General features: G+C 42.6%; 1 protein-coding gene and 1 non-coding gene across 2 annotated transcripts; both read right to left on the bottom strand.

Annotated features, from left to right (window-relative positions):
* Positions 1–3,482: 3,482 nt before the first annotated feature.
* Positions 3,483–16,659, bottom strand: LOC149316482 (large ribosomal subunit protein uL18). Its single transcript, XM_089515637.1, has 8 exons — positions 16,552–16,659; positions 14,024–14,093; positions 13,810–13,925; positions 11,021–11,155; positions 10,152–10,354; positions 8,474–8,651; positions 6,499–6,587; positions 3,483–3,641 (listed from the first exon to the last, which is right to left on the bottom strand). Exons 1-8 carry the CDS (start codon positions 16,552–16,554, stop codon positions 3,542–3,544), a joined length of 894 nt encoding a protein of 297 aa, XP_089371763.1. The 5' UTR covers positions 16,555–16,659; the 3' UTR covers positions 3,483–3,541.
* LOC149316483 (small nucleolar RNA SNORD21) lies at positions 8,740–8,835 on the bottom strand. The gene has a single exon (XR_016280766.1). It is a non-coding gene; the product is annotated as a small nucleolar RNA SNORD21 (small nucleolar RNA).
* Positions 16,660–16,944: the final 285 nt, after the last annotated feature.

Here is a 16,944-nt window from a genome sequence, read left to right as displayed (position 1 = left end):
AGGTAAGCCTGAATGTCAACATCATTACGGTCATTGCTCCGTTGGGGGAATAATATTGAGCCAAATATTTCTAGACATTTGAAATAATTTTGGAATAACCTGTTCAGTGCAGTTTGTACTGTATTTCATTTTGATTGCTGTTACACCATCTTCAGGAGTTTTCATTTTGAATATGAATTGTTTACAATAAATTGGAACTATTTCCCCTTTCTGGTAATTGTGTTTCTTAGATGAAAACTGCCAGCAGAGTAGCAAAAAGGAAAGCTCTCAATTCTCTTGTAAACGCAAACAAATTTGAACTGTAAATGCAAATGACAATGAATAACTGGCTTTGATAAATATAAGCAGCACTCATTTGCTGCTGCTGATGATACATATTTGCACCTGTTGGTCTTTCCAAATTCACTAAACATGGATAAGATACATTTCCATACTCTTGCAACATGAATAAAACACAAGATCATGCTACCTGTTGCTTCACTGCCAAAATCTGATGCTAAGCTGAAGTTGAAACATCTGTAATGGGATACCCAAGTGGGATAAAATAGATCGAAACCATATTCTTCCTAGGTTTGTTTCTTTCAAGGGCATGAATTCAATGGGTTCTTTTCATTGCTAGTATATAGTGTCCCCTAGTGAAACTCCATGGAATTAAGCAGAAAATTAAGGAAACCATACAGAATCCAAAAGGATAGCCCTTATGTATCACTTAGGCTGCATCCACACTGCAAATAACCCAGTTTGACACCTTTTACCTGCCATGGTTCAATGCTATGGAATTCTGGAATTGTATTTTGTTGTTGCACTAGAGCTATCTTAAGAGAGAAGGCTAAATGTCCCATAAAACTAGAATTCCTAGAATTTCACAGCATGGATCCATAGCAGTTAGTGGTAACTTGGATCATTTTTGAAGTGCAGATACAGCCTTAAGAGTAGTAAGGAGCTAGATGAAGTGTCAAAAGCTAGCCAGCTCCAGAAACACTGGCTGAATGTTTTGGATTATGCTCAGCTATAGATCAACTATACTACTGTTCTGGCTGCCAAAAATGAGCATTAAGTATAACATTACAGCCAAATGCACACCTATCTCCATTTTAGCTAAACATCACACTGCGTATAATTTTTTCCTTCTTTGCCAGGACAATGGAAAAAAATTTAACATTTTAAAAAATTATACAGGCTTGCAAAGCATTTTAGAACTGAATCAATCCATTCCTATTTTCCTTTTAAAAATAGGCTACAACCACTAAAACTGATACGTTAATCTGACACATTTGTATAAAGATTTAAGCTTTATGGCAAGGATAGGCAAACTGCTATATTAACACAATTTGGTCCCACCAGCCCCAGGCATCTACCAGACCAAACAGGATTTTTAAATGGCTGCCTAGCAGCACATTCTTCTGGTTTTGGTGCAAAACTTTCAAGATAGCTGGGGAAAAAAGCCATGCCCTGTATCATCAACGTAAAACCTGCATTAGCTGGAATCTCACCATCTATGATAAGTTTGTGTAATTATTGGGCTCCTTCATTGCATAGGACCTTAATTCCATTCTACACTCTAACAAGCAGATGTAATGTCCAAACAGTTCCATCATATACTCTGCTGGTAAGGCTGTAAGAACAAAAAATGGCCACAAATTTCCATAACTTAAAAGTGGATAACCAATACATGGACACATTTAAAGACTTTCTGCACCTTGGCTCAGTCATCAATAGGAGTGTAAGTAAAGATTTTTTTTTAAAGTCTTAAGACTTGGAAGGACAGCTATGAAGGATCTAGGTGAGATTATCAAGAATTAAGATATTAAATACCAAAATCAGAATAATCCTAACTGCAGTAGTTCTGATTTCTACTTGGTTGTGAAGCTGATGGGGGAAAAGTCAACTCATTTGAAATATGCTGGAGGAGAGTTCCACAGATATCCTGGAGTGCTGAACAGACAAATCAAAAGATAATCAAGGCTGAACTCTCATTAGAAACCAAGATGACTAAATTGACTACACTTTGGACATATGGGTGTTGTGGCTCAGGAGAAAAGACCACATTACAGAGAGGTTTATGCAATTATGGAAGCCTGAGCTTGCAAGATCTGAGGGCTGGTGGTGAGCTGAACATTTTGAGGTCTCTTATTTACAGACTCACCATAAATTAAAGCCAATGATGGCTAGTAACAAAAAGGATACTGCATTAAGCTTATGTTTCCCCACACCAGTATGGTGCAGCATTTAAGATTAAGATACATGTTATGAAATGTTTACATATTTTCACCACATACCCCATTGGTAAAGATAATTGGACACTATACTTCTTGTTTCTTTATCTATTCCTATATATTGAAGCATTGAACTTCATATAACTGGTTCCAGTTATCAAAGTTTTTAACCAGGTTAGCCACCAGTTAAGGATGCTGCAGTAAGAGATTTAATGCATCAAGTAGGGTGCTAGACAAGGTGACCTTTCACAAGAGAGGGCCTTCTCAGTGGCTGCCCCTAGACTCTGGAACTCCCTGCCTCTTTGATGGCCTTCCATCAGCAGGCTAAGACCTACTTGTTCACACAGGCTTTTAAGGAAGAGGATAGGCTGGGATGTTGTACCATGTGTGTGTGTGTTTTATCTTTTTAAGATGTGTTTTATTCTTTTAATAACTATCTGTTTTAATATTGTAACAATTTAATTCCTTTTTAATGTACGTTTTTCTATGTTTCTAATTGTACTGTTTTTTAAAAATGTAAAGCTGTTCTGAGTCCCAGTTCTGGGAAAAGAGCGGGATACAAATATCATCATCATCATCATCATCTTTCAGGGCCCTTCAAACTCTTTACTTTTCCACTTTTGCCCATTACAGTAAGATATCAAAGCTTTTCACTATCAGAAAAACAGCTACCATTTTACTACTTTATGCCACATAAGGAAGGACCATCACTGAAAATTCCTTAGTAACAGTGCTCCATTAAAGTTCCACTGAGACTGGTCTCTTCTCCTTTCTGGAATTACCTTCCCCCCAGCCATTACTGTAAGTGTACACTAAGGGTAAGAAAATCAGCACTCCATGTACTTACCAAAAGTAGCACTCCAGCGAGGGAGCATAACTTTACACACAGTATGTTCCTATATCTGGCAGAAGATGCCCACTTGTTTGTCAAATACAGATCAAGGAATTCCTTGTGGTATCTCACAACCCCACATGACAATCTGTCCTGCCAATTCTGGCCTAGGGAATTATTTTGTTTGCATGTACTATATCTCCCAATAGGCGGGAGCCCTTACACACAGAAGCTTCGTATAGCCTCTACCCAACTGGCAGATTTTTTCATACAGTTTTAAATGAATGTGAACGGGACGGTTGGTGCTAGGAAACTAACTCCACCTTCACATCTATAATTTTTTATACAAGATTAAAAGGGGAGGGGGCAGCCCGGAGTTGTTCCATTATCCAGAGCAGCTATAATTCACTGTCAGTAAGTCAAGGCTTACAACATTGGTTCAATAAGTTTATTTTGTTGTCCAAAATCTTCATAGAAAATTATGGAAGGCATCTTAACTATCAGCCACACGTTCCTGGGCCCGAAGGAAGCTAGCCTTCTTTTGAGCCACACGATCTTTCTTCTGGGCAAGGGATAACTTCGGACGGTTCCACCTGCAAAAAGAATTTGTGTTGTTCTTGTTAATGTACAGAGCCTCTGTGATATATAATCTTTATTCCCTTTCCATTAAAACCAATGCTCAAAACAGCCAATTAAAAAATCCCCATGAATAGGTATTTTAAAAATACCAACCCTGACACTAATCACATTAACATTTCAAATTGTTAGATAGCAAAGTGCTGTTCTTTAAGTTACCACTTTACTACTATAGTGTATTCACTGCTTTATAAATCAAATTACAGTAGTCCCTTCCCTTATGCAGAGGATCCATCCCTTATGCAGAGGATCCCCCCCACATAAGGGAATACCACGTAAGCTCAACCCCCATTAAAGCCAATGGGGCTCGCGCTTGTGGTGGCGTGCATGCGCGCACCCCATTACTCTTTCTGGCATGTGGCGCCATTTCTTTCGGCGCAACCACGTATAACACGGGCACACTGTACATATAAAATACTATTTCATCCCTTATGTGGCATCTTTCAGAGGGAGTCACTCCTTGCCTATAAGTATTAATCATTCTGTATGCGTAGCTATATACTAAAATGCCAATACTAAATGCAGCATCAATATTCTTTCTGCTCCAAAGAAACTAGGACTCACACTGCTTACAAACTACTATGTAACAACAGCAGAAGAGTTTCATGTCTCTTCTGCCCCAGGCCCCAATTCTTAGGGCAGAGGAGGGCAAGTTCAGCAGTTTTGGGCTTTTTCTTTTAGTTTTTCTTTTCTGGCATCTGTCATAGGCTGCACAGACAACCAGAAATGACAAGTAGTAACAGGGAAGTCTACTTTCAGTTCTGTAAAAGTCTTTATTTCTCAATAAAATAAGGCATATGTGGGGGTAATGCCTTTTAAAAAAAAATGTCCCCCCCCCCCCCCAAAGGTGCCAGGAGCACAGGTTTCCTTTCTGCACTGAAATTTCAACACAGGGCCAGGGAGGGAGAGGGGCTGCAATCAACTCCCTATTCTAAGGTTATTGAAACAGGAGGGAAGAGTAGATATGCCTGCTATATTTAAAATCTACACTTAATGTGGTAAAGAAAAGGAAATTATTCATGGTTCCACAAAAACAGTAGCAACCTCCCCTTCCCCCAACCATCCCAAGTAACCCTCCAAGGTGAGATACCTCATCATTCAAATGTCAATAGTTAGGTTAACAATCTGAGGTCAAACTGGCCAGTATGTTCAGGAACTCTTTCATATTCCTTTTGTCAAATCCTGCATTCCTAAGTACACAAGCAAATTGATCTCTGGTGCCTCCCAAATGTTCAAGGTCAAGACGCAAAGTAGGGAATCCCTAATACATTCTGAAAGCAAAAACTGCTGAAGAACTGGCATTATACATATTTCTTCACTTCACAGTGTCAATAGAAGCCTCATGGCTAGTATTGACCTTTTCGGACACATGGGAAAGGAACAAGAGTTTCTAATTTGTATTCAGGCTGCCAGTATTGTCATTTGTTGGGTTCCTATTTTGCTTTTATCATTGAACTAGGAGGGGAATCTTTAGCGCTTCAGGATGCACCTTCCAAAGGATTTAACTCCCATGAATAAGGCCAGCAATGAACCATCACAGTCAAGCAGCAGAAGACTGGGCTAGTTTCTAACACAAGACAATTTTTTCTTTGTATCCCCCAGTGCAGGTTATGTCATTTCCAATGTAAATGTATTCTAAGAAGCTATGTTGGCTTTAAGGACACAGAAAGTTTGGACAAATTCTGCTTAAAGAATTTTAACCTGCCTTTCCAGGTACACAACTTCACAAGATGCTTTACAAGATTACAAAAATGTACATATAACACAAATTAGCCAATAGTTTTAAACACCGATTACAGATTGGAATGTTTTGATTTTTAAAATAGCCAGCAAAGTTGAGGCCATATATATTTCTACATGGGGAAAGCATTCCAAAGGAATGAGAAAGCTTTCTCTCTAGTACCCACCAGCTGAATGGCTGTTGCTGGAAAACTAGACAGTAAGACATCCAACGCCAATTTTGACGTTTATGAAGGCTCATGACAGACAACAATGTCTCAAATCATTTCAGCCCTTTTAAAGGATAAAACCAGTACCCTGAAACTCTGGGCCTAGGAACTAACAGACAGCTAAAGCACACAATACAGAATAGATGTAATGTGATACAAATTCCCACACAATCATTCTACCACTGCATTTTGTAACAACTTCAGTTTCTGAACCAGCTACAAAAACCCACTCAGAGTACTTTACAGAAATCTAACCTAGATGTAATTAAGATTATGGCCAGATCCTCTTTTTCTAAACAGTTGCAGCTGCCAAAACAGCTTAAGCCGGTAAAAAGCATTCCTGCCAGCCAACAGCATCTGTGCCTCCATGGATAGCAATGAGTGCAGGAACACTTCTAGAGCCCCATACCTTCAGGGACAATCCAACTGACAGTAGGGTCTAAGTTTCCAATCTATTGAACAGATTTTCTATTCCACAGTACTTTTTATCCAGACTAAGGGACGAAACAGACCACCCCTTTGCACCTGCCATCTGGGCTGCTTCAGAGCGCTGTGTTTTGATGTCGCACACTTTGAAGCTGCCCAGAAGCCGACTTCCAACTACCCAGCTGCCACACATGCGTTTACACGCCACATGCTTCCAGAGCACCATAAAGCCGGCTTCCGTCCACAGCTCTCTGCTGCTCCTTTTTCAGCTGGCAAAAAGGTGGACTGGGGCTGCAGTGTGAGGTTGCTGCGGCCCCAATCTGTCTTCGGAAGGGGCGATCTGTTTCACCCCTAAGCTTCAATTCATTAGCCCTCAACCACTCCAATACTGTCTCCTAGGGAACTCTCCAGTATAGCACATGAATGAAAGCTTTCTCACCTCTTCTTTTTGACTTCCCTCTTCGGTTTCTTTTCATGGACTGGATTCTCACGTATTGAAGCATGAGCTTTTTTGTACACTTCTTCCATCTGAAATAAGAATATTTAAAATCATTTTCATATTTAATACGTAATAAGTACATTTTTTCCTGGGGGGGGGAGGGGAAACCTCAAGATAGTCTGATAAATTCAGATAAAATGCCTCCTCATCAATACATGAGATCTGCTCTTAAAAATGCATAAAAATATAGTCCAAACCAATTCAATACAATTTAACAAGCAAAATGAGGTTCTAGACTTTTAAAACAAATTTAAAGGCCTCTACGTAGAGGAACTTAAAGCAAATTCACACTTTCTGCAACTTTTTAAATAGGATACTGAAATCATCCTCTGAAGTCATCACACCACTTAACCCTGTTGAAGCAGCCAAGCTAATAGTCTCTTGGTTACAAATTTGTCTATGTACTTTTTCCTACTATGGGGGATACGTTCCCAGAATGTGGTTAGCAAAAATTACAGGTAATGGTAAACCCTATATTGCCGGTCAAAGTTCACCATAAACTTTCACTGGAGGACCTCCAGCTGCCTACAGACCTTTTTCCAAATGCAGGTAAGTTAAACCATGTTACCACTTCTACAAATTAGGGGTGAAGTGGGGTGTCACCCCTGTATTTTCACATGGCTATCACCTCTACATAAACGTGGGCTGGAGATTCAAGAGAAATTTTAATAAGCATTCTAGATTCCAAAGTCAAATGGCTTAACACTCTGAATCAATTTTCTCTGGAAAAGGTAAGAAACAAACTCAACTACCGTATTTTCCGGCGTATAAGATGACTTTAAGCCCCGTTTTATACGCCAGGTTAAGCATTCGCCAGTCACCAGAGAGACAGGTGAATGGTGTAGCCACCTCTCCGTCTCCGGGGGGGGGGGGGGGGGCTTGCAGGTTCCTATCCCAGCAGGCACCGCGGCCGGGCTCCCTTTCTCGCTGTCATTACAGCTGAGGTGAGGGAACCGGGGGGGGGGGGGGGAGGCTGGTCTTGGGGGCTGGAAGCCAGAAAAGGTGGTGGAGAAGCGGCTCCAGAGCCGGTCTGGTGGGAGAGGGATGGTTGGGTGAGGGAAAGGGCCGGCCCCTTATGCCTCGGCACCGCCACCGCTGCCTGAGATGCTCCTCTCCAGCGGCTTCTTCTGCGCCGTCAAGTGCTCTTTTGGACTGCGGGAGGCCCTACTGCCACTTCCGACACCCGCCTTCCAGGCCTCCATAGAGGCCCCCTCAAGCCAGCGTGTGTGGGCACCAGACCCCCTTAATTCGGCCTATAGTAGGTCAGGGCACTGCCGGCACGCAAGTTGGGGGGCTGTCTTATATGCCAGAAAATACGGTACTTTAAATATGTTAATGAATTATTGCTAAATATTGCTAAGTTGGTTTAAGCAGTTTCACAGCTCACTTATTTTTAGTTTGTACCTGTGTCCTGAACACTGCTTGTGCTGAATAAAGGGCTACTTGCACAGCTGGATTTAGGAGTCATTGCCTCCCTGGTATAAGGAAGATACAAGGAATCTCAGTTGACTGACTCCACCTGCACACTCCTTTCTGCAACCATTCTTCCCAATCCCAAACTACTAAGATTATGCCTGAATTTTAAAACTGGGAAAAGCTCTTTTCACAGGAAAGAGGGATTTAGGAGATATTTATGCAATACTTGCCCACTGGAAAAAGAAAAGAACTTCTAAGTCAGGAAACTGATCACATACTGAAGTGGATTTGCAAATGGGAAGATGTGTACTGCAAGTCCTTATAGGCCATATGCTTACTGAACAACTTACATTTATGGATCTGCAAGATTCACACAGCTTAAAAAAATATAACCATACACTAGAGGCTACTTATTATTTTTCCTATAAAACTCTGTTGCCAGTAGTAACTTTTAAGCAGGATATATATCTGGTCCTGAAAGAATGAACAAGTAACATACCATGTCAGGGGTCACATTATTCTTTATGTACTGGGAGAACTGTTTCTTATAAGCATCTTCATCCTCCTCCATCAAGTAACGCATATAATCTGCAACGTTTTGACCCATGATGTGCTTGCGGTGGACCTCTGCGTTAAACTCTTTGCTCTCTGAGTCATAACCAGGGAAGCGCTTGGTACTGTGAAACAGGAGGTGAACATCAGAGACAGTTTTGAATAAATTCAATAAATACGATTTGGGAAGCATTTTTGGATTTAACAGATTCAGCCACCGTCAGTCCCGTCTTGAAACACTGAGATCCATCATACACATGCCAAGGACCAACTACAGAATGTTCAGTCAGTGGGATATCATCACACAGCGGCCAAATTGAAGACAAATGGAAAAGATGGGATCATTTGGGAATTCTACCACTAGTGTTTGTGGACAGCAGAAAAATAACCTACTTTATTATGTTGGTTAATATTTTTCAAATATGGGGAAGTCAAAACAATGACAGCAAGTGTGGCATAGTGGTTTGGGCACTGGATTGCACCTCGAGAGACCAGAGTTCAATTCCCACTTAGCCATGAACCTTACTGGTGACTTTGGGTTAATCACATGCTCTCAGCCTCAGAGGAAAGCAATGGCAAACCTCCTCTGAACGAATCTTGCCAAGAAAACCCCATGATAGGATCACCTTAGGGTTGCCATAAGTCGAAAAAGACTTGAAGGCACATACCACACACACACAGTCAAACCAATACTTGGTTAATGATAAAATATGACAAATCTCTACACAATCAGGTGCTCACAGAAAACATTCTGTTCACACAAGGAGTTCCCTTTGGTGGATGAGAGAGTATAAGTAAGCTCCAAGTCCAATAAGAGTCTATATTAAGAGGACTGCAAACTAAAGCTAAGAAAAATTAAAACTGGCATGCTGTGTGTGTGTAACTTCATGTCATCTGTCAACTTATGACAACTCCATGAATTTCATAGTGTTTTCTTAGGCAAGAAATACCCAGAGGTGATTTTGCCAGGTCTTCCTCTAAAATATAGCCTACAGCACTTGGCAAACTCTCATCCAAGTACTAAGTAGAGCTACCTCTGTTTAGCTTTCAAAATCAAAAATTTGGTACCTAGGTAGAGTACGACGGTCATATCTTCAGGAGATATGTTCTCAGATTTGCCACAGATAGTGGATAATGAACAATATGTTTCTGGTGGATGTTGACCATAGAATCACACTGGAGAACCTCTAGATGCCTAGAGACACACTTTTTTCTGGGCATAAGTAAGTTAAATCATGGTTACCAGACATGTGGATATGGGTCTCCAGCTGCATTTGCCCAGGGCAAAAGCACTGAATCCAGATCAAGCAAACAAACAAAAAGCTGCAGTAGATTCTCATCTTTTTACAACAGACTGTAAAAATGGCAATTTGAACAGCAAAGCAGCGCTCACAAAAGGTGATTGAGCACAACAGTTAGAAGCCTACCCTAAGCTGAGTAAAGATGTCCACTTCCAAACAAATGTCCTAAATCCTGGTGGGAAGACTGATGCCCTCTAGATACTTTGCCCTACCGTACCTAACACAGCTAATGGCCAAGGGTTATGGGAAATGTAGTCCAAAATATATGTAGGATAATAGGTTGCCTACCCCTATCTCTGTCAGTCCAAAGAAGAGAAATGTTACCTGTGTGGAATTGAGAGACCACCATCCACAGCTCCCTTCAGAGCACCAAAGACCTTGTTCCCAGTTGTGGTTCGAGCAAGACCAGCATCCAGATAGCATGTAAAGGCACCAGGTTGCCCATCCACACTTTCAACATTATACTCATCACCAGTCACTTCAACTTGGCCTTCGTAGATCTTATCAAGGCCAAATTTGTTGAGAAGCTGCAAATGAACAGTGCACATTCAGTTTTTGGTTCAGAACCGAAGTACTGCAGTGAAAACCAGGTCTGAATGAAATGTCCACAGGTCATTAGAACTGAAGATGGGCAGCTTGCAGCCTCCCCGTGAAGGGCAATTGCAAATACATTTAAATAAAACCAACCAACCCCTTATAAATTCAAGTCTGGACAGGGAAAGAGCCAAGCTTACAGGCATAAGTTATACTTTAGGGACCAGTTATCTGCAGGACTGAAAATCTAAACGTTTCAGGAAGCATGGGTGGGACATCACATGAGATTTTCCCAGTCTTGTTGCAAGGCCTTTCTTCCAAAGGAAATGTGCATTACAGTATTATTAATCTAGTTGTTTTTGGCTCCTGGTAGGAAAGCATGTAATGGCCCAAAAATTAGTTCTATGGACTGATAGCAACCATTCAGCAGAAATTAGTTCCATAGACTGGGAGCAGCCATTCCCATGTTCCCACCAATGATGGGACTGAGATGGCCCTCTCCCATGTTCTACGAAGGTGGTGGGACTGAGAGATACCATTCTGATGGATCTCAACTCAGACACACTCAAATGAAGGCATATTATCTTTCAGACATACTGTCTTCCAACCCATGTCAAACAGGGAGGCATAAATTATTCTAACCTTGTATAAATACCTACCCTGCGGGCCAGCAGCAGGCCCGTGCAATAGGCAGCAGCGTAGTTGGTCAAGCCTACTTTCACACCATATTTTGGCAGCTCATGAGAATATGCAGCACAGACAATCATGTCGCCTTCAATTCTGGCATATGCAATCTAACAATGAAAACAGTGTTAGAGACTTCTAAGCAATTTGTTCCCACATTCATTCAATACTGTCTGAAGAGTACCATCGAAAAAAGCAGTACTACACGTGGAATTCTCCTAAGGCCAGCGACCACAGATCCTGGTTTCCAAACTAGGGAGCTTCCCTGGCTCAGTCCAGTGTCTGTAAATGTTACATTTGTATGCACAAGGCACAGATATGTGCTGTAAGAGAGAAACTCAGCAACAACTGCATCTTTACTGAATAAGAAAGCATTCTAAGAACCCCCTAATGGGAGATCAGTACCCGATCACTACCCACTCTGCTCCATAGCTCTTTCATACTCAGTAATTCAGCAAATCAAAGTACATCTTGACAGCAGAAGTGCACACAAAAGCACTCTCTCAGCTTTGAAGGACTACTGGCCCATTAACTGCTAAACAGAATGCTACACAAAAAAGAACCAGAGCAGTTACAAACCATCAACTAGAGATTTGTGAAAGATTAATTTCAACTCTATATTCACTTGTTTTTCACTGGCTTGTTGCTCTTTTGTCTCTACTTACTCTACTTTTTGTAGTGTGAAAACCATAATTTGACTCAAGTAAATGAAGAGAAGGCAAGCCAGCTTTATTTAACAGCATTATAATCTCAGCTGCTTTTTTCAAGTGGCAATGAACTAGGAAATCTAATTACACAGCAAGATATGATCCACCTAGTCCACTTTTATATATTTACACCTGAACATTACAAATCAAGAAATCTGAAGGGGTTCAAAAGTATTTTAAGCCTATTCTGGTTATAGAAAGAATCCTTTGCTTATTCTAAAGCTTTCCCCCCAAAAAACAATATTTGAGACTCGCTGTCATGAGAAACGTTGTCATATCCTTCATTTTATATACAATCGTCCCTCCAGATTCGCTAGCTTCCCATTCAGTTTTAAATTTCCGCGGACGGGAAACCTGGAGGGACAAAATGGTGTGTGTGACCATTAAAAACAGTGGGCTCCAATATTTGCCTTTTTTTTTATTTGCAGGGGGTCCAGAATGGAAGAACTGTAGTTTATATATTAAGTCTGCTTAATAACAGAGTAACAGTATTGCCACAAAAACACAGACTGTACTATTGTGTTCAAAGCTGCCGGCCAAATATTAGTTATTTTATTTATTTGTTTCAAGGATTTATATCCCTCCTTTCTCTCACAATGGATTCAAGGTAGGTTACAATAATTTAAAAAGACAAAATAATTTTAAAAGACAGGAGTAAAACTGTTAATTTACAAAAGTTAAAAAAATTATTAAACATTATTAATATTAAAACATATGTTAAAACACAGTTAAAACCAGCACAAATAAAATTCAGCCACCAAACACCTGCCTAAATAAGAATGTCTTCAGCTGCTGGCAGAAAGAGAGCAGGAAGGGGCTTACCTGACCTCCTCTGGCAGGAAGTTCCACAGTCTGGGAGTAGCCAGAGAGAAGGCTTTCTCCTGAGTCCTCACCAACCACACCTGCAAAGTACTGGGAGTAGGGGAAAGCCCTCTTCTGCCAATCTTAGCACTCAGGCTGGCTTGTATAGGGAGATACAGTCCTTCAGATAGTCAGGAACCAAGCTGTTTAGGGCTTTAAAAGTCAAAACCAGCACCTTGAATTCTGCCCGGAAATGGACCAGGAGCCAGTTTCAGCATGGGAGTGACATGATCCCTCTAACCAGGCTACAATAGCATGGCCGCAGCATTTTGTACTCACTGCAGTTTCTGGACAATTTTCAAGGGTAGCCCCATGTAGATTGTGTTACAATAGTCCAAATGGGATGTAATCAAGGCATGTGTCACTGTAGCCAGATCCAACTTCTCCAGGAATGGGTGTAGCTGGTACCTTAGTTTAAATCATGCAAATGCACTCCTAGTCACAGCTGAAACCTAGGCATCCAGGCTCGTATTCGAATCCAGGAGCACACCCAAGCTGTGAACCTCAGATTTTAGGGGGAGTGTAACCCCATCTATCACAGGCTGAATCTATTCCCTGATCTGCTTTATGACTGACTAGGAGCACTTCTGTCTTGTCTGGATTAAGTTTCAATTTGTTTGCCCCCAATCCAGTCCATTACTGACATCAAGACACTAGTTCAGTACAGAGACAGCTTCCTTGGAATCAGATGGGAAGGAGAGATAGAGCTGGGTGTCATCTACATACTGGTGACAGCACACCCCAAAGCTCCGGATAATCTCTCCCAGCAGTTTCATATAATGGGTCAAGTCCCTCAACACCACCTTCTGGGTCCGTCCCTCCAAGGAAAACCGGAACCACTGCATAATAGTGCCCCCAAGTCCCAGCCCAGAAAAGCGGCTCAGAAGGATACCATGGTCGATGGCATCGAAACCCGCTGAGAGGTCTAACAGGATCAACAGGGACACACTCCCCCTGTCCAGTTCATCCATCAAGGCAACAAAAGCTGTCTCCATGCCATAGCCAGGTCTGAAGCCAGAGTGAAATGGATACAGATAATCTGTTTCATCCAGAACTCCCTGAAGCTGGGAGGCCACCACTCGCTCCATAACCTTGCCCAAGAATGAAATATTAAGAGACTGAGATTTAAATATTAAGTTGTTGGGGGAAAATACTAGTGGCCCTTTGCAATATAAAGAAAGAGAAAGTGAATTTACCTGGCAAATGATATCTCTGTTGGTAATACGCACAATCATCCTATATTTAGGGGTGTTGTACTTGTTTTTATCTTGAATCACCAAACGTTTACGAGCATAATAATCGGTCTTTCCCTCTAGAAAAGAAAAGATGACAGATCACGCACTTAGAAACTGCAGATACAAGCCCTCATCTGTTTAATTCATTCAAAGTGTGTAAAGAAATTAAGCATACCTCTCCTTCTTCGGAATTTGACCTGATACCTCTTGAAGTAGGCCTTGTTCTTGACAACTTTTACGAACCCCTTAAACAAAACAGATACAAAAGCATTAATCCACTAATCACACATTTTGCAGATATTTTTCTTAGTTATATTTATCGTTTTACCATAATTCAGCAATGAACACATATGCTTAGTAACTACAATTGGTTACCATTAATTCCCTGCGATGGTGGTCAGTACTGTTTTTAAAGCTGAGAAACAAGCTATCTACACTACAGAGATAATGCAAATCGAGACCATTTGTTGGAGCACCAGAGCACTCTGCTAGAGAAGGCTAAATGGCTCACAAAACTACAAATCCCATGACTCCTTAGCACTGAGCCATGGCAGTCCAAGTGGTGTCAAACTACATTATCTCTGCAGTGCAGATGCAGCAAAGGCGCACCATTTATGAAGAGAAACCAGATTTTTTAATACTATTTGTCCCACTTCACTTTGGCTTCCAAAAGGCATGACATCCTCCGTTGTCACAACACGATGGACTCTTCAGTTAGTCATCCAACATATGAGGGACCCTCCTCCTTTAAATATGGCAACAGCACTGTAGACCAGTGGTCCTGCAGTCGATTTGGACTTCAGCTCCCATAACTCTTGACTGTTGATCAAGTTAACTGGGGCTTCGGGAAGCTGAAGTCCAAAACAGATAGAGGACCAAAGGTTGGGAATTGCTGCTGTAGATATCACTGTCAGTGCTGCTAGCATTTTGTTCTAGACGAGTCCACAGCCCATTTACACAAATAATAAACGATATGCTCGAAAAGCATCAGGAACTGTCACATTTCATCAGGGCTGGATACTGGGACTCTAACTCCCATTAGCTCTAGTTGGCACACCTTATGGCGAGGGATGGTCAGAAATGCAGTTCAGTCACCTCTGGACAGCCGCATATTCTTCATCTGGGTTGTTGTTGTGTGTTTCGAGACATTTCTGATTTATGGCAACCCTATCATGGGGTTTTCTTGGCAAGATTTGTTCAGCGGAGGTTTGCCATTGCTTTTCTCTGAGGCTGAGAGCATGTGACTTGCCCAAGGTCACCCAGTGGGTTTCATGGCTGAGCTGGGACTTGAACCCTGGTCTCTGGAGTTATAGTCCAGCACTCAAACCACCACACCGTTACACAGAGATAGAACCATCTTTGAAACTGACAAGAGGCAGAACAAAGCCTTACTCCCCAATAGTCATCAACACATGACAGAAGCATCTGAAAACGCAGGACAGGCCCAAGACTAGTTGACATGCTCCATTTTTGGGAGTATGCTTGAACTCCCACAGATTCATGTCAAAGTGTGTGAAGCAGCCCCTAAAATGGGTGGAAGGGGAAAAGATCGTAGCACAAACACAAAGGTCCACTGGGGAAATAGAAAAGCTCCCAGTTCTACACTGCAGAATGAAGTCTGACGCTGCTTTAAACAACCATGGCTCAATGCTTTGGGATCCTGGGATTTGTAGTTTTGCGGGATATTCAGCCTTCCCTGTCAAAGAGCTCTGCTGTTATGACAAGCTACATGTCCCAGGATCCCATAACATTGGATTCATAGTTTTGTGGGGTGTTCAACCTTCTGACAGAGAGCTCGGCTATTATGACAAACTACATGTCCCAGGATCCCATAGCATTGGATTTGTAGTTTTATCAGGTGCTCGGCCTTCTCTGTCAGAGAGCTCTGCTGTCATGACAAACTACACATCCCAGCCTGGAGCCATGGCAGCCCAAAGTAGTGTCAAACTGCATTAATCTGGTGATGTCGATACAGACAGATGGATGCTCTGCTTGGGAGAATGTCCCAGGCCACATCCGCACTAATAATAATCCAGTCTGACACCACTGTCTCAGAGTAATGGAATCCTGGGAATTGTAGTTCATTGTGGAACTAGAGCTCTCTGACACAGTGCTACACTTCCCTGAATCCCTTAGCATTGAGCCAGGGGCGTTTAAAGCGCTGTCAATAAAGTGGATCATTATTCCTGCATCCGGGATGCTGCTGTCCCTGCTGTGCTCTCTCTCTCTCAGGTTCTCCCAAATGCCTTTCAGACGAGACGATGGCTGACCCGCATCTCCCAAACCTTGGAAACCACCCTGTGGGCCAAAGGGAGGCGGTTCAGACGTTCAGGGCTGCCATTTTTACCCGTGTCAAAAGGCGTTGGGGAAGGAGAGACACTGAGAAATGGAAAGGTAGGAACAGAAATGGGGGGGAACCAAAGTGGAGGGGACCCTTATGGGAGCCGAGGGGTTAATTTAAGGGGAACAGGGCGGAAGAGCCCCGTGAAGCCAAAGCCAATGCCCTTCTCCCCCCCTTTAGAACTCCTGCACCAGGAGCCAGGCAGCCATTAGGCCACGCTGGAAGCTGCTTCCGCAGCCGGGCCCGCTCCCCAATCCGTAGCCATCCGTCCTCCTGGAGACTTGCAAGGAGGCCTCTGGGCTCCGGGGGAGACCAGCCAACCCTCCTCTGCCCCCCGCGACCCATATGGGGCCGGTACTGACCATATTTCCCGGTTCTGTCCCCTTTCGCTTGAGGCCGAGGGCCGCTCAGCGAAACGTCCGCGATCCGTAGCGCTGGGGGAAAAGGCGGAGCCCAGCGCGCATGCGCAACACGTAGCCCGGCCAAAGAGACGGAGGCGGCAAGAGGGTCCCCCTGAAGGGAGAATGCTGCCCTCTAGAGGCTGGGAGGGGACACCTCGCCCAGGAGGGATCTGGCAGCAGCACCCTTGAGGCTCGTTGAAAGGAAGAAGTTGGCAGCATGAGCTTCCCTAGACTGCAGCCTACTTCCTGAGATGCATTTGGTCATTGCTTTTCTTGCTTCTAAGGAAGCAGACTTTTTAGTCATGCTGCCAACTTCTTTCTTTCAGTGAGTCCCAAAGGTGCCACAAGGTCTCT

Source organism: Sceloporus occidentalis, unplaced genomic scaffold (assembly GCF_023333645.1).
Source record: "Sceloporus occidentalis isolate IW3139 unplaced genomic scaffold, rSceOcc1.0.p SCAF_3, whole genome shotgun sequence".
In the NCBI taxonomy this organism is placed as follows: Eukaryota; Metazoa; Chordata; class Lepidosauria; order Squamata; family Phrynosomatidae; genus Sceloporus; species Sceloporus occidentalis.
This window is presented reverse-complemented; position numbering and strand designations above follow the sequence as displayed.

Coding starts and splice junctions, on each gene's coding strand:
- LOC149316482 (XM_089515637.1), bottom strand. Junction 8,652..10,151: donor GGTCTCTCAATTCCACACAG/GTAACATTTCTC, acceptor CCTGTTTCACAG/TACCAAGCGCTTCCCTGGTT. Junction 6,588..8,473: donor ATAATGTGACCCCTGACATG/GTATGTTACTTG, acceptor TTCTTATTTCAG/ATGGAAGAAGTGTACAAAAA.